The sequence below is a fragment of the Leucopleurus acutus genome, assembly GCF_964270905.1.
Source record: "Leucopleurus acutus genome assembly, chromosome: 6".
NCBI classification, from domain to species: domain Eukaryota; kingdom Metazoa; phylum Chordata; class Mammalia; order Artiodactyla; family Delphinidae; genus Leucopleurus; species Leucopleurus acutus.
The window spans coordinates 30,412,794-30,434,346 of NC_139149.1; the positions used below are offsets into that span (position 1 = coordinate 30,412,794).

At 36.1% G+C, this 21,553-nt stretch overlaps 1 protein-coding gene across 1 annotated transcript in view; it reads right to left on the reverse strand.

Moving 5' to 3' along the window:
• Positions 1-21,553, reverse strand: part of LRP1B (LDL receptor related protein 1B) — a gene marked incomplete at its 3' end in the record, with an annotated part of 1,833,965 nt that overhangs the window by 836,367 nt on the left and 976,045 nt on the right. The window contains exon 8 of the mRNA XM_082841888.1: positions 326-548. Coding sequence (XP_082698014.1) covers positions 326-548 — 223 coding nt within the window. The remainder of the gene's footprint in view (positions 1-325; positions 549-21,553) is intronic.

Consider the following 21,553-nt stretch of genomic DNA (forward strand, 5'->3'; position numbering starts at 1 on the left):
CTTTTCTTTCTTACTAGTGTAGCATTTTTGGTTTCGTTTGTTGTTTTTTGATTTATTTCAGTTGGTTTCTGTTTTGTGTGCTTTTTTCTTTTTTTAATAGAGGGAAAGAGGGGGAGAGAGCCCCCTCCCCTGCCCCATACTATGGAGTACGCAGTACACTGTGTAAAGAACATTCTCCCATATAGCAAACACATCGCAGTTTTTATGACCCACTGCAGCTTGACGTCATAAGAAATTTTCAACATTGCAATTTTCAATCTTCTTCCTAGTATGATACCATCCATTTTATTACCTTAGCTGCATTTCCGAACCAAATTCTACTTACTTGTCTGCCTTGGATGATAGTATGTCTGTTTCTTCCTTGATAGTCCACTACTTCCACATAGTCCAAGTAAAGATCTACCCAGTAAACCAATTTGTTGACTAGGTCTAGTGCCAGTGCAGCTGGCTGCTCTGTCTTGGAATCAATTATCCTTGTTCTGTTCATCCCATCCATGTCACATCGCTCCACTTTGGCCACATTTCCATAGTCAGTAAAGAAAAGTTTTCTGTTGAAAGAAAACTAAATGTTAAAGTGGAGGGAAGGGAAGCATATTCAATAGAACCATCTGTAAAATACAGAACTTTTCCTTCTAATCTATTTCAGTGGTTACATCTGTTAGCTTCCCATAACCATTTCCATATAATATCACTCATAAACAGAGAAATCTGCTAATGAATATTGCAGGGCATGAGGGAGCAGGTTAACTAACAACTGTAAAATTTCCCCAAAATGAATGATTATGATGGGTTTATTTTTGTATTAGGGGAAATGTTTCTTTAAGCTTCATAGAGCCAATACACATACACCGCAGGAGATGTGTACGGCCAATTTGGAATAAGCTTCAGAAATGAACCAAGTCACCAGGCCAGGGTATGTGAGCTATCAGGCTTTATCTTCAACCTGCTTTTCAAATTGCCTGGTAATGCCTGTCTCCTATAAAAGTTATTATGTGGAGCTCAGTGAAGCTATGAGTGGTAGAGAATAGCAAACCTGGAATGGAATTAAGCAGATGGAAAAGCAAATGTGCTATTTGTAACAGTGGAAATAAAATATAAATAATTCCCCCCAAACCAATCCCAAATCCTCCCAAATATTCCCAGTTTATAAAATATCATAAAGCAAATGCAGGCCGTTTCTTTTCATTTTGTCTTTATATAATTTTTGAAGAAAAGGCTGAAAAGCAATGTTGACTTCTGAGACAATAAATCCTTCTAGGAAGCACAAACAGCGTCTGTCAAAGGTTTATATACCTCCAACGCTTCAGTGTCTAATATTTGATTAGTATTCACAATGTTTAGTAAACACAAATCAATTTCAATTAACCTGACAATATTATAACAAGATCACCTACTCATGAGAGTAAATTACATTTGTAAATGGAAGACCATCTTGCCTTGACTTAAATACAATCTCAAGAATAATCTGATTTCCAGTGACTGAGCAATATTAAGATTACCTAGAGTATAGAATATTTGATTTTACAAACTTGGTGAATTAGTTTTTAGTGACTTTTCTCAACATTGTTGCATCATCTAACAGTATGGGGTATCTTTTAAGCTAAAGAGTACTTAAACTTTAGCTCTTTCTGCTGTGGGAGGTTTTGACTAATTTGTTTCAACATTAATGCATACTGGTTTGTGACAGTGTGAGCCAGATTTTATTATGAGTATATATTTCCCCAAGTATTCTTGAAAGATCAATTTATCACAATAAGTTAAAAATTATTTTCAAATGACATGTCATTCAGGTGAAGAGCTTTCTACTCCATTGAAGAACAAATAAAAGGGCATATGGTGCTATGTTTTATTGTCATGCTAAATGCTCTGACCTCTACTCCTGCACTAGCTCATTCTCTCTCTCTCTCTCTCATCTCTATCATTATCTCTTCCTGCTTCCATCTTTCATCTCCTCCTTCCTCACTTGTTAATCAGTTTGTTCATAGTTATCTCAAGTTACTGTTACGATTACCTAGTTTCCCTCTTCCTTACCGTAGAACACTGCCCACTATTCCTATTATAAGAAACTCTCTTCCTCACCTCATACCAAAATGCCTGTCCTTTCATAGTTTCCTTTTCTGACTGGTCCATTTCACAGAACTGAATAGATGCTGGTGTGCAGGTAGCTTGGCTTTGGGATAGAGAGTTAGAGGCTCTGGCCCACTGTGTATAGCATGTTATGTACAGACTATGTATAGTTAGTCATATGAAGTAGGTGGTTGCACTATCTACAGAGTGCTGAAGAGGAAACATGAGCCTGGAGATGGGAACTTCTCTCAAGTCACATTGAGATGACTTAATTACACGTGATCCTAAAAGGAAAAAAAGAGGAGTGCCAAGCCAAGAAACTTGGAGGCATGTTGTTGAAGAAAGATGACCAAATAAGATCTGAGGTTATGGTCAAAGAGATAACACAGACTCTTATCGAGGCCTAAGAGAGAAAAGTTCCATGATAGAGAATTGGACTGGCTGGCTGGGTCAATCACTTCCCAAAAATTTTTTAAGAAAGAATACAGATCGAGATGTCATTGAATTTGGTATTTGTTAAAACACTAGTAATTTTGGGTACTGCTCTTTGAAAAGTTTAGTTATGGAGGAAGAGTGAACCAGATGATAATGAAGGAGGTCAGGAAAATGTAAATAATTTGTGCAAGAAGATTTTCAGTGATACTGACCAATATTGCAGGAATGATTCAAGTGATTCTCATATTTATTCCAGGTCATAATAAAACCGGTTGAGGTAATCTCCCCATCTGAATAAACTTAAGCCAAAATATGAAAAAAATGTACAAATACATGATTCACCAAAATTTTGCCCTTTTAATGGAAGTATAAAATCAAAAGAACAGGAGGACTTTGGGTATGTGAAATGGCATTGAGCTAGAAGAAACAGTAAAGAATTGGTCATTGTACTTCCAGCACATAGCAGAATAACTAGTGCTGAGTGGTGATGTAAAAGGTGGTCTTTACATCAAATTTAACTTCCCCAGATTTCAGAATACTGACTATGTTGAGCTCTGTTCACTTGTAATTGAAGTGCAAGAAATGGAAGTATTCTCCAGGATGTAACACTAAGACCATAAATCTGCAAGCAATAAATACCCAGAGTCACATGATTATGACTGTGACTATGATTATGTCACATGACTATGACTGTGATTATGACTGTAGATGTTTCTTTGCTTGTTTTAGTACTGTTTAATTTTAGTTTAAAATTATCTATTATTATTACAGAGAAAAGCTTTATTCTCAGGGCATTCTTTAATTGAGGTATGACTATTATAATTATAAACAAAAGCTAAAGTTTTAATTATCTAAAACCTAACTAAATTTCACTCGTGGTATAAATGTAGCTGGGTTGAAAAAACTCACTTTTCTTTCTTATAAAATATTTGTCCAAATTTTAGAAAAAGGAAATAGTGCTCTGTGAACCCCATTGTCTCACTGATCTTAATAATTACCTATGAGATAGAAGGGTCAGATTTTTTCTATTTTACACATGACACACCTTTTGTTTTTAACTCACCTTTTGTTTTTAACTCACTATTTTGAAATAATTTCAAACCTACAGAAAAGTTGTAAGAATTATAGAATGAATGTCTATACCCTTCACCTAGATTCACCATTTGTTCACCTTTTCTCCTCTGGCTATTTCTAGTACTCGCTTAACCATTTGATAGTAAATTGCAGACATGACGATTCTCTTCATCTAAAACTTCAGCCTGCATCTCCTGAGTACCAGGACATTCTCCTGCATAACCACAGTACATCTATCAAACTGAATGCGTTCAACACTGATACAATGCATAGCTTTTATTCAGATTTTGCCTGTTGACCAATGATGTTTTATATATTAAAAATTCCTTTTTTTCTCTAATTTAGAATCCAATCCAGCATCGTATATTGCACTTAACTGTCTTTTCTCTCTAGACTCCTTTAATTTTTAATAGTTCCTCAGCCTTCCTTTGTTCATGATGTCACCATTTCTAACGTGTAAATGTGAGTTGTGCTGAAGACTATCCCTATCTTGAGTTTGCCTGATTTTTCTCATAATTCGACTACATTATGCTTTTTGAACTGAAATGTAATAGTTTTGTACTTTATTGTTTCTGCCTCTGGGCTGAGAAACCAACAGGTAAGGCTATGCTCTATTCCACAAACTCCCTAAAAAGAAGCAAAGATGGTGGTTTGAAATCTCATTTATTCCATCTTATTCAGTGTTTCTGAACATTTAACTCTCTTAATTTCCAGGGTTCTCAGTCACACTTTCAGCAGCTCCTCCCACCAGAAACCAAGTATCTTTTGCTGCTTCTAGTACAGCCGAGACCCCAGTGTAGCAATGCGTGTGTCCAGCTCATGGTGATTGGTGGAGACCATTCCCAAATCTGTCCGATGCTCCATTCCCTCTGATTTGCAATACTGACATTTCTTCTTTCCCTGTTCTTTCCTGCGATAGCAATTATTTTTTATTCTCCAGAATAAAGAAGAAATTGAATTGAGATTGCTATTCTCTTATTCTTCACTTATTTTTTAAATGTCATTCTATTCAATTCCCACTAACAAAAAAATTAAAATTAAAATAAGACAACATCCCAACTACTGTCTCTAAGATATGTTTAACTATTAGTTCGTAAAGGACAGGAACATTTCTTTCAAACTTTTAATTATTCACCCAGTTCATTCATTATAATTTGGCAGCTGTAGTAAATAGGAGTTTGTCATTTTGGCTTCCTTATCTCATCTAATATGGGAAACTGATTTTATCTGACATCTTTGTTGATTACATGACTAGTCCTATTTTACTACAGATATATACGTTTTTTTATACAATTGGGGATAGTAAGAAACTTTGAGTATTGTTGGTAAACTTGCCTGACATAAATCAAAAGTCACAAAGGGAGCACTCATCGACAGTGACAGAGCACTGTGCTTACAGAGTTACGACCCTAATCGTCCTTATGCTTTAAGGCAAAGCAGTCGTTACACATACTGATGTCTTAAAACATGTACTTTTTTTCTTTAGCTGATAAATATAAGACTTACTTGTCCCAGTGATATCTATTTTAAATGATTCTTCCCTGCTTTTGTACTTTGTCCAAAAGAACAAAGGGGAATTTAAACAGATCAGAGTCCTATCCACATCCTTTAACTGCATAGTCAACCCTGGTTTTGTGTCATCATTCTTACCCCTAACATTTTGATTATAGCTTAATGATGGAATTTAGAAATTTTCAGAGTCCTCACAATAAATTATCTATCATTCATTTTAACTGCTGAAAAATAAAGTTACACAACAAGATTTTGGTTAAGAAATGAATGAGAGGGGAGTGAGACATAAAACTAGAGGGCCACATATTGCTAGATTAAAAAAAAAATCATTGTTCTGATTAGGGCCTAGCAAACCCTCCATGTTTATTAATCATGTGTTAAATTAGAGAATTTCATATCTGTACATTTCAGGAAAATGATATGTATCTTTCTTAGCAAGGATTACATTAGAAACTTCATTTTTTAGTCTTGTTTTAAAAATAACTGTGTAATCCAAATAACATCAATAGTAATACAACTTTATTTTTTCTTCCATTGTATATACAAAAATTGAGCAAGAAAGTGATTTTCTACATTATACAGAGTAATTAAAGTATACTCAGAACTAAAGTAGAAATATTAGATATTTAGCATCATAATTCTAAAATGCAATTGTGAATATTAAAGGGTAATGAGTCTTTGGAGTTAGCAGTTTAAATTCAATTTTTATCAGCTCCTGCTGCTTAAGGGATGTGGAAGATAAACAAACTATTTTCTCTGTCTAGCCAAGACTGTTCAAGACAGTTATTTATTGAGTTTTCCTTGATAGGGGTTTTTGCTTTCATTGTTTGAAAAATCTCTCTTGAACTTGGTTTTCAGTTCATACATAAACACACAGAAATGAAAGTTCACATAGATTACTTCTCTCAGCTGGCTACTCCATATTCTGGAAACATTCCCACTAATAATCCCGCCAGAAGTGTTACTGTATTAGATATGTCAGTCAACATTCTTATTTACCTGAACCTGCCCCACTCAGTTAGTGCTCCTGAGAGGGGCAGCCCTATGTGCCAGTATTATCCCTCCCCTGGTTACTGATACTGAGGCCAAGGGGGGACGTGTGATGGAACTGAAACCAAATCATAGGCTGAGCTGAATCACTAAGACCCTTTCTCTCACTAATCCAAACCAAACAGTGTGGAGCTCACCTAGTGGGCAGCTGTGCTAACATGGGTGGGGAGGGGTTGGGGGCGTTGAGAGAGGAGGAATACCAGAGCCTGTGTAAAGAAGTAGGGGAGTCATGAGATAGAGATGGGATGGAAGGAGCCATGTGGTGCTCGGGCAAGGAGTTCTCTAGGACCCAGGAGTCCTGGGTCCTTTGTTATGTACACCCATGGGAGTCTCCATATCCTCTTGGGAGATCCAAATACATCTGAGCTGGCTTCAGTGGGTTTCTGTACTCGGAAGCTAACGTGCCAGGAGTAAAACACTACATTGTTTAATGTTCTATTTGAAGATTCAGATAATTTTTGCACTGAACATTTTGAACAATCAAAAATCATACTGCCTTAGGAAATATATATTGAAATGCTAACTCTATATAAAGCAATCATTTTATAATGTTCACATGTAATCCTCATATAACCCCAACTTGGCATAAATACGTAAATATAAAATAAATATACAAACAGAAAGCATCTGAAACTTTTTTCTTTTGTCTCCCATGAAAACACAGAGAAGAAGGATATTAATAATGGACAATAAGTTTTAAAAACCATCTTTCTTCATTTTTTAAAAACTTAATATATTATTCAAGACATAGATATCCAACTGTCCTTCCTAAATTCAACCTGGCTAAACTCTCTCACAAATTCAAATACAGCCTCTCTCAGTCCCCATCTTACCCCAACACTGCCTCTAACTCATCTTTTTATTATTTTAAACAAATTTGTCTCTTAGGCTTTTCTTTCCATTTGTTTTTCATTCTCCACATTCTGAGAGCTAGGAGTTAACTCAGCAAGTAATAAACCTGCCATTGTAAAAAGGAAGTGATAAAAAAAGTGGAGAAACAGAAAGATTTGCATATTATTGTATTATTATTTCCTTTTATCTTCATCACATAGATACTTCATCAGTGTTTAACATAGATTGGGACACAGTGGGATTAATACCTAATCCTCTTTCCCTGGATTGATGTTGCCTGACACTTGGTTTATGTTCACTCATTCATGCCTACCAGCCATGGCTACACTTAAATTGCAACTAGCGCATCTAACCACCTAAAAGATAATAACATACTTGGCCTAACATTTCGACTCCCAGGCAGCCATTATTCTCAGGCTGTAACTGAAACCTTAGAGACCCATCTATATCTAAAACAAAATTTTTCAATATTCTCACCCTTATTTACACAGGTCTCTGCTCCAAGTGTAGGGCGGCCTAACCTCTATCCACTGATACAAACGCCTCTCTTCCTACCCAAATCCTTCTGATCTGCCCTCTGAATCTCCTACTCTATGATCGCAAACTCCTCAATATCCTAAGACTATACTTTGAATGTTCATTCCACCTTTTTGCCTTCACTGAAACTTAGTGAAACTTAGCATCTCTCGAGGTCACCCTTTCCCAGCAGTCACTGAAAATGTGGTTTTCTTACAAGAACCTCAGGAATAGATATAAAATCAGTGCCTTCTCCAATACTAATTCCAGGATATTACTCTCTTCTTATCTTGCACCATCTCCTGTTTTTTGAGGGTCTCACAAATAGGCTGTATCCATCCTCAAGGTGGATTATGTATTATAAAACCCTTCTATAGCTGCTAACAGTCGAAATAAAACCTCATATTCGTAACACTGCCCACAATGGTTGCATGTTCTAGTCTCTGCCTATCTCTCCAGCTCCATCTAGTAATATATTTCCCTGCTTCTAATACCTTGGCCATCTAGCAGTATCCTTCTATAAAATTCTAATACCTTGATCATCTTTCAGTGCCTTAAACAATCCACAAATTTTCTTCCTTTCTCCACTTCACATATTCTGTCTCCAAGTCTGGAAAGTAATTTCTACCATGCTATTCTGATCTTGGCTTTAGTTTTCAAGTTAAATGTCAATTTCTATGAAAGACATTTCCTGCTTTTCCAATACCAATTAAGTCTGCCTGATAGAATCTCATGGCATTCTGTATTTTTTATCACACCCTTCTTTATTTAATTGCATAAAATAGATACACACATACACACACAATGATAAGGTTAAGATCTGTTTACTAAGTAGACTACAATCTCCAAGAAGACAAAGGTCATATCTGCTTTATTCAGCATTGTATGCTCACAACTTAACTATGTATCTGCCTGTACTAATTTTCTCTCTCTATCTATACATCTACATATATCTGTATAAGCTCTGGACTGACTTCCTCATATTGGAAAATAAAATCTAAAACTCAGACTTAAAATTATGTTAAAGGGGCAAAAAATATGGATAAGGCCATTCTAGCATATGAAAATAAGTTGGTTTTCCACATTATCCAGAGTAGCTCACTGTAATTCTCTGGGCCCAAATCATTCGCTAATAATAAATTATGGCTTTGCCTCAGTTTGATTGCATTGACCTCTTTTGCACATAATTCCCTTTGGAGAACTTGTAGGGAGTAGTGATATTAGTTCATGATAAGATTTAGTATTCCTGTGTCTGGCCAATTTTCATTTTTAATGGCATCCCCTCAGTATTAAAGTCTACCTACCTATAGATACCAGGTTATAATAGCACTTGGATGTATTCCTAAGGGGGTTAGACCATCTACTCCCAGAATGTAGCAAACGTTTTGTTTCTTTCCTTAAAGTAAGATATTTATACAATCAACAGTAATTTTAAGAATGTAATGATGTTCCCCATGAGGAAGATGGACTGAGAATGTTGGATGGATTAGATAAGGAGATACTGGTTTGGTAGGTACGCATTAGCACAGGGGTAAATGGAAAAGAGGAAAGAGATTCAAGATATATTTTGGGGTCTGTGTCAACAGGACTTGATAGTTAGTTAATTGGGTGAAAATAGGATGATTAGAGAGCAGCATTCTAGTACTACAATAACTTTCATAAAATATATTTATGGAATATATTGAGCCTCCAGATTTTTCTCAGGAAGTCTGCCTGTCTGGAAGATCTCAAGGTGTCATTCCATTTAATACGAAGAACGCATTTTACAGTTTGGGCATATTACTTTTCATGACCAAGGGCAACGCTATCTTAGGACTCCTTCAGGGGTCAGGATGCAGGATGTCAGTACTCAAAAGCTCATGCTCAATATACTTGATTCATGTGGAACAGTAGAATATTTGCAGCGATATATTCGATGTGAAAAAGTTGCACCTTGAAACATGCAGAGATGTATAACCTAATTTCTGCACTTAAGGAAGTCCTACTGGTTTATAAAGGCATTTCTTCTGAGCTGAAATAACACAGATGGCTGTCTCAGAGGCAGCTAAGGTAAGTATCCATGAAGTTGTGGACTGCTGAACAAAACTGGTTCACTGCTATGCTAATTACCAGTTAGTTGAACTGTCAATTTCTACTTTAAATTCTTACTAAACGGAGGAAAAAATAGCATGGTGAAAATGAAACTTTAACTACAGCATAGTTTTTTTTTAAATATATTATTTATTGTTTATACTTGTGTGCCCATCTCGGTTTGCTGTTGGAATAATATGTACAATAATATTGCAGTGACAATAAAATCATATGGTTACATAGATAAAACCACACTGTAGAAAATAAAGATTTCTTTGATGTTCACTTCCCTAGCTGCGAAGAGCAGATATACTTGGAAAAATAAGGCAAACCTCCTATAAAGCAATAACTTCTTCATAAGTGACATTATTCAAATTTCTTGATTTAGTTTTAAGTAGAAAGGCAGGATCAAGGGCAGGCTAAACGTGGCTAAGACCGCAGAGACCAAAGGAAGCTGATGAAGGGAAACAACTGTCCTTGCTCAGTTGGCAAAACAGGTATTTTAATAATTGATAGATGCTGTTAGACCAGGGTTTCTTGACCAGGGTGACCTTTAGGGGTTCCATCGACAACCAGTTTTGTAGGCTGTACAAACTGACAAGTATGCCAGCAAATATGTATTCCTATAGGTGTATTTTTTGGACAAAGGGTTAATACTCAGAAAGGTAAATATCCATGTTCTGAAACAGTGATCCTCAAACTTTACTGTGTGCAATAATCATCTGGAGAGCTTGCTGAAATCTCCAACTTCTACAATCACTGTGGTGGGAATTTGAGGAGTATCTAACAAAATTAAATATGCATTTAAAATCTCTTTCATCCAGCAATATTTGTTCCAGAAATTCATCTTGAAGATGCATCTTCACAAGAGACAAGACATATATGGGAATATATTTTTTATCCAGTTCTCCCTTCCCCTCCCTATCCATCATTTCTTCCTAGAATTTTTTTTTTTTTTTTTTTTTTTTTTTTTTTTTGCGGTACGCGGGCCTCTTACTGTTGTGGCCTCTCCCGCCGCGGAGCACAGGCTCCGGACGCACAGGCTCAGCGGCCATGGCTCACGGGCCCAGCTGCTCCGCGGCATGTGGGATCTTCCTGGACCGGGGCACAAACCTGCGTCCCCTGCATCGGCAGGCGGACTCTCAACCACTGCGCCACCAGGGAAGCCCCCTAGAAATATTAATTTAGCACCTACTGAGCTCAAGGTTCTGGGAATACAACAGGAAATTCTAAGGTATCTAACCTCTACTTCTAGAGGGAATGAGGAGCAATATCATTGAAGATAAATGAGCTTTACAACTTATGAATACTCAGAGATGGTTGGGTTGCAGATTGTTAATTGATAGAAGCAGTATCTTCTAACAAACTCTTGTTAGTGTCATAGTCAAAGAATTAAAAATAGGCTATTCAATCATGGTGATCTTTTCCCAATTTTAGTAATTTCTAACTTGGAGGCCAATTAGTTTTGCAAAGAGAACAGATCGTTTAAATCTTGTATTAGAATTTTTCCTAGAAAAGTCTCAGGTTATTGTTTGCTTCTCACCTTTCATGACATTTTTCTTCTAAATCAGTGTCTATAATATTCACCTTTCCATGTCAATTTAGTAAGCTATAGTCTCCAGTTTTTCAGTCAAACACCAACATAGGTGTTTGTGAAGGTGTGCTGTATATGTGATTCACATCTAGAATCATCTGACTTTAAGTAAAGATGACCCTCAATCATCTGGATGGGCTTGATTTAATCCGTTGAAAAGTTTAAAAGCCGAACCAAGGTTTCCCTGAAGAAGAAATTCCAAATGTGGACTGCAGCATCAGCTCTTGTTCAATACTTCCAGCCTGCCTTCCCAACTGCCCGCCCTAAGCATTTTCATCTAACTAGCTAGCTCCCACAACTGCATAAACCAATTCCTTACAAGAAAACTATACATATTTATTATTCCTACTAGTTGTATTTTTTTTTCTGGTGGAACTCTGACTGATACAGTGCCTAAAAATTATTTAGGAGAATACCTCTCCATTAAGTAAGAATTTAAAATAGAAATGGACAGTTCAGCTAACTGGTAATTAGCATAGCAGTGAACCAATTTGGTCAGCAAACCAAAAGGAGAAAAAAACAGAGGTCCTGAGGACATATTCTGGATCCTTAAATCCAGCCATCCAGCCATGCCGAACGAAGTCAGCACTGCTTGTTTTATTCAGGAAGCTGAGCCATTAAATTTCTCCTTTTTGCTTAAGCTGATTTAAATGGAGTTTTCTAACATATATAACTGAAAAATTTTTATATGATAAATATTCATTGTTAAGGTAAATGGTAGCTGAAATACCTATCACCACTACAGGAGAAACAGAAGTCAAATGTTCTACTGACAACAAAGGCATTGTGAAATTATTACTTAGGAAAGTTAGCAATTTAAAAGACAGATATGACTACTATAAAATAATTTTGTTTGATTTAAATAAAAGGAAAACTTATTTGAGTAATCAATGATTTTTATCAATACTCAGAAAATTCAGAAGTTTAAGATTACAATACCTGCAATTCCAATAAATGCTCCCGAACTTTATTTTGCTTTGCCACAGGGAACAGCACAAGTAAAGTAAGTTCATATCCCATTATGAATAAAAGCAATGAGCCATTAGAAATATATGTAATCTCCATCTGCCAGTTGACCTGTTTCATATATATATGAAACACACACACACATACAGATAATCCCTGACTTAATTATGGTTCCACTTAATGATTTTTTGACTATACAATGGTATGAAAGCGATACTCATTGAGTAGAAACCATACAGTAGCCCCCCTTATCCATGGTTTCACTTTCCACGGTTTCAGTTACCCACGGTCAACTATGGTCCAAAAATATTAAATGGAAAATTTCAGAAATAATTCATAAGCTTTAAATGATGTGCCATTTTAATAGTGTAATAAAATCTCACACTGCCTTGCTCTGTCCCACTCGGGACATGAATTATCCCTTTGTCAGCACATCCATGCTGTATATGCTACCCAACCATCAGTATAGTAAAAGAATACATATAGGCTTCAGTACTAACCCCAGTTTTAGGCATCCACTGGGGGTCTTGGAATTGTATCCTTTGCAGATAAGAGGGGGCTACTGTACTTCAAACTTTGAATTTTAATGTCTTCCTGGGCCAGCAATATGTGGTACTTACTCTCATATGATGCTGGGCAGTGGCAGCAGTCAGTTCTCAGTCAACCACATGATCACGAGGGGAAACGACCAATACACTTACAGCCATTCTGTACCCATGCAACCATTCTGTATTTCTTTTTCAGTACAGTAGTCAATAAATTACATGAGATATTCAACACTTTATTTTAAAATAGGCTTTGTGCTGTATGATTTTGCCCAACTGCAGGCTAACGTAAGTGTAAGAAGTATTCTCTCTTTGCTCATATATGACCTTAAACTTCTCACAGGGAATGTGTTAAGGCCACTTTTAAACTACTATGTTAGGTAGTGGGTCTGCTAACCAGGAATCAGGAATGGTAAACAAAGATTTACTCCAAGTGATGCTATCCAAAGGAAAAAAAAATCAAATTCAAAAGGCAGTGGTAAATTGTACCGAATGAAAATAAACTCTGAGCTAATGTTGACCTCTATACTACCCTGATGAAATTATATTTTCTCCACCTTGGATAGTAGAATTAGTAAATTATAATAAAGGCCTGAGAGATGAAATGTTTTGTCCAGTATCATATATAGATAATTAATTACAAGGTTTGGTTTAAAACTCCAGGTCTCTTCATTTATGGAAATGTGCTGTGCTCAACTTCCTCTCAATATTTCTCTGTTCTCCTGTAGTGTTACATGCTTAAAAAACTAAAATTCTTATAGTTCTAATTATATTGAATTTTAACTATCATTTATAAATACCAAAAACAGTATTTAGACTTTCTACCTTGCTTTTCCAAATAGAAAGTAAAAGTTGTGGGAAAAGTAATCAGTTGTGTCTATAGTATACAAAATATTTTTGTCTGATAAACAAATGATAGCAATAACAACACTGTACTTTTAAGTTTCTGCTGGAGTATTTGGACCATTGAAATAACTGTAGGCAGAGCTCTAATGTGCTGAGAGACTGTGAAAGGTTAATTGATGCATGTGCATCAATTTTCCTCCATGTGCAAATAAAGATGATAACACTCATAAGTAAAGTGCGTCCAAATTGCTAACTGAGAGTGAGCACAACAGACTCACAAGCTTTTTTGTATGTGAGCACACTATATAACTGTGCAAAGAATGATGCTCTAAAAACCTGTAATCCGAGTTTGTTTTTTTTTCCATCTTCCCTTCCTCTCTTCCTCTCTCTCTTTTAATCAATAGTTATGAGAAGTTTTTTAAGACAGATTTCTCCATTTCCATTAGAACCTATACCAGTATGTACATAAATGCTCATCTGAGTGTAATCATTAAAGTGAAAGTTAATTGGTTAAAGTTAAAGCACTGAGTTCAGGTAAATTCATTTCATGAAGAAATCGTCAAACTCCCTGTGAAAGATAATCTCACTTATGAGGTATACTACACAAGTTATTTGAAATCCAGTATTAGATTATAAGCAATTTAAAAGCAAGGACTACTTACAAAACAGAAATAGACTCACAGACATAGAAAACAAACATGGTTATCAAAGGTGATGGCGAGGGCAGGGAGAGAGAGAAATTAGGAGTTTAGGATTAATATATACATACTACTGTATACAAAATATTATAGATAAACAACAAGGACCTACTATATAGCATAGGGAACTATATTCAATATCTTGTAATAACCTTATAATGGAAAAGAATCTGAAAAAGTATATATATATAAAACTGAATCACTTTGCTGTTCACCTGAAACTAACAAAACATTGTGAATTAATTATACTTCAATTTAAAAAATGTTAAAAAAAAAGCAAAGACTACAATCTTTACGGTATAATCTTAAAATCAGATATAAATCACTTCCAATTTTTTAAGTATCTGACCAATATCACGAAGTCTAAATTTTCACCCCAAAATACCCAACTAATATTTGTCTAGTGCCAAGTAATTTCCACTCTGATTCCAAGTAACTATTTGATTCTGAGGAAGTTACTTAACTTCTAAGCCCCAGCTACTTCGTAAGAAAAATTATAAAAATAATGCCCAAGTAAGAATGCATTTTGCTGAATTAAATGAGATATAGTGTTTAGTATGTAGAAGATACTCAACCCGAACATGTTTTCCTCCTTCCTCTGTTCCACACTTCTGATTTCACATGAGGATGCTGTTTCTTTTTAATTGAGGGTTTGGGGATAATAATAGGAAATATTGGTAAGTTTATATATGGATTTTCAAGTTATACATGTCAGTTTTCTGGAGGAATAAGTACTTGCCAAAAAAACTCTGATTTTGGGTGGTAGTTGGGGGGTAGACGTAGTTGATGAGCCTCACTTCCATGCTAAATAAGCTAATGAATCCAAATATTAATTGAACATTTTAGGCTACAGAAGAGAAAAGGAGATGCTGCTAAGAGGCACAGTACAACTTCAATGGAATAAATGCTTGCTGAGCCCCAGTAATGTGCAAGCACAGTGCAAGGTACTGATGATAAAAGTCAAAGAAGGGCCCTCTGTCTACCATCAAGGTTTCATAATCTCCACAGCTTTGCTACAAACTAGCTATAAATTGAATATGTTGAGAGCTCTTTGAGAAAATACAAGTTCATTCGTCAAATAAAAGGCCACCACTGGATATAATATAGTTAAGATTTTCATAAGGAATTTTGTGGAATTGTATATTTAAAACTACTTACCATTTTTGTCTGAATAAAGATCTGATTTAGTAATGACAAAGGAAAAAAGATAAATGAAAACTTCTCTGGATGAAACGTAAAAAAGAAAGATCTCTATACATCCATTCCAGGATAATTCTTCTTTTACATTTGTGATAAACAGTTGGAGAGGAATAGCACACTAAAATCTCCAAGTTAGCAAATCATACTAAGCTTTTGCTAAAAGAGTAGTGGAATGCCAAGCCAGTATGCACAAACTGTAGGAAAATCTCAAGAGGCTATAGCTTGGCAGGAAAATGTTGTATGAGGTTCAAATGAGCAAACTTAGGGTAATGCATTTAGGGACAAGTATTCAAAATTATTTGGATAGGAGGCTGATCTCTGCTCTTATTACTTAGTCAATTGGTCCACACAGGTGATCTCATCTTACTGTCTTTATTCTAAATGGTTTGTTGAGCCTACATTCAGAACAGATGATTCTCTGAGGACATCAACCCAATGTGCTGCAGTGGCCAAAACAGGCAGGGCATAATCAAGAGGAGTATTAGAAATAAAATGGAAACTATTATCGTACCTACATAACTCTGGAGAGTTATGTAGTTCCATTTTATGGAAACTATCATGGAGAATTTTAAGTGGAATTCTGTGATTAGTTCTAGTTGCAGTGCTTCTTGAAAGCTATAGTAAACCTCAGTGAAGCCTTTAACATAATCCATGATCAGATGTGACAATAGTGGTACAGTAGGGGTAGTACCGGGGTAGGCAGGTGAGCCTGCCTTGTAGAAACAGAACAAAATGATTGTATTTCTGATAGTGAAGACAAAGGTTGAAAGCAGCTCTGAACAAAACCTATAAAGTAATTGAGTTTTAATAGGCTCTACCAGTCATAATTCACTGTGATCTTCTTCCCATAATTCTTGCTATAGGGGATGGGCCAAAATGGACATACTTATGTGACCTCACACTAATCCTCCCCAACCAGCACCCTTAATAACAAGTGACCTTTCAAGAAAAGGAATCTGGCCCAAGAGTAACCAGTACATGTCTTATACATAAACTAATGACCAAAATTAATCAATTCTCTTGGGATTGTGACCTAGGGAGTCTACAACTGTTAGTGGGAAAAAGAAGGAAGAATATCCTGATAAAAAATGTTCTCATAATGAAATCCATTTCCAGCTTTTGTCTCCATCAGTCCTTATTAATCTTTTGGTATTGAATGTCCTCGAGAATTTCTATACTGTATTTAATCATATAACAACATCTTTGGTTACCACTGTTTGAGGGGTCTGTGTTCTTATAGTTAAACAAGCCCGACTAAAATACAGGAAAAGCATAAACATGTTAAATAAAACTTAACATACTTATTATTAAAATTGTGTTAAAATAAATGGGGGGTGAAGTGAAGAGTAAGAAAAAGGAATAAAAACAAACCCCAAAACTTTGTCCATTAAATAGTACAGTACTGAATAAGACAGACACGGTTCTTCCCTTATCGTGGGAGGTGCAGTATAGCATGGTAATTAAGTTTATGGGCTTACGGTAAAGACTGTCTTAGTTAAAATTCTGATTAGATTGTTTATTAGTTGTGAACAAGTTACCTAACCTTGCTATGGCTTCAATAACTCACCTGCAAGATGGAGGAGAAATAAGTATTTTTATATGGCTGCTCTGAGGATTAAACAAGTAAATAGATGAGAAGTTCTTACTAGAATGCCTGACATTCAAAGAAAAAATCTTAACATTAAAAAAATTAATTATTATTATAAGCTAAAAATTAAAATAGATATGTCCACAGACAGCAAGTTTGACCCAGTATGGACATTCCCTTTATCTTATGTGGAGTCTAAAAATGTCATAGGAATTTCAGAACAAGCAAAATATTAAGGAACTTTACATAAAAGTGTTTTTAATGTACTGATCACATCTATTAAATGGAAAATGTCAGTAATGAACCAGAGAGAAATGCCAAATTTCTACCACATTATCATATTTGGTTGTTGTAGTTTAATTTGTATGTAATTTGCTCTGGTCTCAGCTAAAGAAGGAGAGTAAAGATTCTTTTTCCTTTGTGTAATCTGTGCCTATTATCTCATCATTTACCATTTTGTTTGAGACTCATCTATACATACCTTCCATTTCTTAACTAGACTATAAGATTCTTGTGGAATAGAATTATGTCTTATATTTCTTGTCCCCCTCCAACTTCTTATTTTGAAAGTTCTCAGATTTTAAGGTGAAAGATTACCTTTTATGCAGATTCACCAATTAAAATGTTGTCCTTAGAGACAAGGAAGGATGAACTAGAAAGTAGGGAGAAAGAGATGGAGGGAAGAAGGGAAGAGAGAGACAGAAAGAGAATATGTATATGTGTCTGTGTGTGTGTTTATTACACACATCCAGACATACACTATTTTTTTTCCTGCTAAACCATTTGAAATAAATTGCAGACATCATGATATTTCACTTCTACACGTATCTCCTAAAAAATGGGACATTCACTTATGTAACCTCTTATGTGCTGAATCATTCCCCCCCACCAAATTCATACATCAAAGCCCTAATGCCTTGAACCTCAGAATATGACTGTATTTGGAGATAGGGTCTTTAAACAGGTAATTAAGTAAAAATAGGGCATTAGGGTTGCCCTAATCCAATCTGGTATCTTTATAAGAGAAGGAAATTTGAATATTATATTATTATATATTATTGTATATGTATAGATAATTATATGAACATACATTTTTCTATGACCAAATATATATTATATATAAATAAACCTTTATACATATATAAATTGTCTCAAGAACCAAAGAAAAGCAGTACTAGGAAAAAGTCTGCACAAATAAGAAGTAAGTCACGTGAGGATTACACACCACCCAGGGGCATAGAAAGGACCCAGCAATGAGCCAGCCCCTTTGATTTAATCCATCTCTTCATGAACAGACACCTGGAGCAGCCAATCAATGGAAGTTCCTTCAATAAACAGCAGGGTGGTATCAAAAGTATCAGTCATCAGAAGATTGCTTATTGCTCTGCACTCCGATGGGTCTGCTGCTGCCAATGATACATAATATGTATGGAAATGAGAAGGGACTTATTGGCGGCTATTGAAGTGGTCTAAAGATACCAGTGTTTGCAGAAAATAGCCATCCACTTATATACCACGAAGGGTAAATACAGACTTCTGGTGGCAGAAATGCAGATTCATCAACCTGAATTTCAGAGAAATATAATGTAAAATATAGTCTAAATAACCAGACTATCCCCTCCAAACTTTCAGTTCTTGTAAATAGACTGAAGTCTGTTGATTTAAAAATATAATTTAGCATTTACTCAGTGTCACAAAGAAGACTGATGTCTACTCATTTAAAAATACTATTTAGCACGTATCCAGTGTCATGCATTCTGCTGGTAGCCAGGACATACAGAGAATAGGGTGATGTTCACTACTTCTGATTTGTGTTCATTCTGGTGCTCACTTACCTTCCATCCCTCAATCAGCCTATTAGACACCAAGAATAAAGCAAGGAAGGGACAAGTTGGCCATTCTACCAAGACTTTCTATAAGTAGGGAAAATCTCTCCATTCAGGTTAGACTTTCTAAAATGGATCATATCCCACCTATGTAATGGTGAATTTTGATCTTGGTGTAAAATTTATAAACATTTTTAGCCAGACTGAGGCATATTCACCTGCTTGATGTCCATTCAATCACCAGATATTCATATAGTACATACTAGGGGACAGCGATGTACAATGAACCAGAGTCAGATAGATAAAAAGACAGTTTCTGCCACCAAAGAGCTCAGAGAGTAGTAGGAAATCATTCATGCAAACAAACAAGTAACACTCAAGATGAACACAGCCCCAAAAGGGGAGGAAATGCCTATATCTACCAGGGGGAATCAAGGAAAACTTTAGAATGTGAAGCTTGACTGAGGACCTAGAGAGAGAGTAGGTGTCTGCCAGGTTGATTTAGGATGAGCTAGAGGTGTGTGCAAAGCCCAGAGAACGACTGAGCCCGTGGAACTTCAGACACCAGTCCTGTTCACAGAGCTACTATCATGGATGAGATTCTAAAAATGCTCTCACAGATGTCTTATTTTTCACCCTTGCAACAAGCTTTTGATGGTAGACATTATCATTCCTAAGGAAACTGAAGTTCAAAGAGATTAAATAATTTGTCCAAAATTACATAACGTGGAAGAGAGGTAGGCTTAAACCCTAGTTTTCTGTACTTATTGAAGGGGCTCTTCTCATCTCCACAAAGAAGTTTTTTGAACCATTCCAAATCATAAGGGTAAAATAAAATTTTAAGAAAAATGTACTCTTCCCAAGCCACTTTTTTAAAAAGTTCTGCTTGAAAATGAGGGATCCAGACTGGGAGATTACTAAAGAAACACATCTGAAATTTAGCTGCTAAAAACCTTTCATCCATTAGTGGCCACAAGCAGCTTTTTATTATGTGGGGGTGAAAGAGACATTTCTTTCAGGAGGTCATAAGTCTTAGGAGGACTAATGTCATGTTGCCTTTGTCAAGTAGGTAGTATTGTTGAGTGCCTACTCTTTCGAGGCTGTATAATAGGTGCTGCTGGAAAGGGCAAGGTAAATAGAAGGCATGGTCTATGTATTTGTTTCAGGTACTGTCAGAGAAAGCAGCACTATGGTGTTCCAAATAAAAATAATAAACTTACTGGTCCTTTAAAATCAATGTCAAAATGACTAGGGATATCATGCTTTACTTTGGCAACTTATGCTAGAAGACAATACCCAAGGGCCATAGCCAGTTGGATTCATAGCCCTCTGAAACGAGATAAAAGGATTTGTCTAGACCTTAAAAAAAACAAAAAGTCATACAAGTTATATCTTTATCAGTCTTATAAAACTTTTCCATGACTTTTATACATAGTCTCAGAGAAAATGGAGTAACATAAAGCCTTCCAACACTTTAAATGACTACCTGGCAATACTCTCTCAACATCTGGATATCCTTAGAATGTGATGCAGTCTTGTAGAGTCTAAAATCCTTGAGAGTCTGAATGGAAGGCTAATAGCAGCAACGATATTCACAGCAACCCTTCAGGCACAGTAGACTGTTATTTCTGGAGGCTCAATGCTGAGTATTGTTTTCTGTGATTTGAAATTCCTCTGAATGTCTTTCTCACTGTGTGAGCCTCCTTCATTTCACTACCCAATCCTACTCCTTTTCTACCTGGCTAAAATTTGTGTAATCCTAATACTTAGCTAATACATTCTTTTGTAATTTAGTTCACTCAGAGTAATTAAACACCGCATTGAAAACCTAATACGCTATTTTGCAAAGCATTTGAAGAAAAGTAACAATAAAGTGTTTCATGTAAATGATTCCAAATCCGGAAAATAAAAGTATGAGATTATATCTCACAGGAACCATACAGGCTTTCCATTCCTCCAAGAATTATAATAATCTCATGCTCTGAGTTGTGCATGGTGTTAGCATCTTTTCAATGCATTCTGGTAGGTGTATCTTATTTTGAGTTTCCCAGACGCAAACCCTGACACAAGGCTTAGGGTATGAGGAAGGCAGTAAAGGAAAACACCAGTAGGAGAGTGAAGAAGTGAACAAGGAAAGGAAGACAGCCATTGAAGAGTGTGCTGTGAAGCCAGCTCCCACAGTAGGAGACTAGAGTTGACTCCCACTGAAGAAACCTTGGAAACTGGGGTAAAAAACACAACTCAGAGTTATCTCAGTTAAAGGAAAAGGGAGGGGAAGGGGAAGGGTAAGCTGTGACAAAGCGAGAGAGTGGCATGGACATATATACACTACCAAACATAAAATAGATAGCTAGTGGGAAGCAGCCGCATAGCACAGGGAGATCAGCTCGGTGCTTTGTGACCACCTAGAGGGGTGGGATAGGGAGGGTGGGAGGGAGGGAGACGCAAGAGGGAAGAGATATGGGAACATATGTATATGTATAGATGATTCACTTTGTTATAAAGCAGAAACTAACAAACCATTGTAAAGCAATTATACTCCAATAAAGATGTAAAAAAAAAAACTAAAAAAAAAAGGGAAAGGGAGCTGGGATATTTTTATAGTATTGATACCACCCATCCATTATGGTTGAGGCTAGAGCTCTTAGGCTTAATTCCCTGCCATGTCTGGCCAACCACAAGGCAGCAAGGGAGTCAGAGCTGTGAGAGAAAAC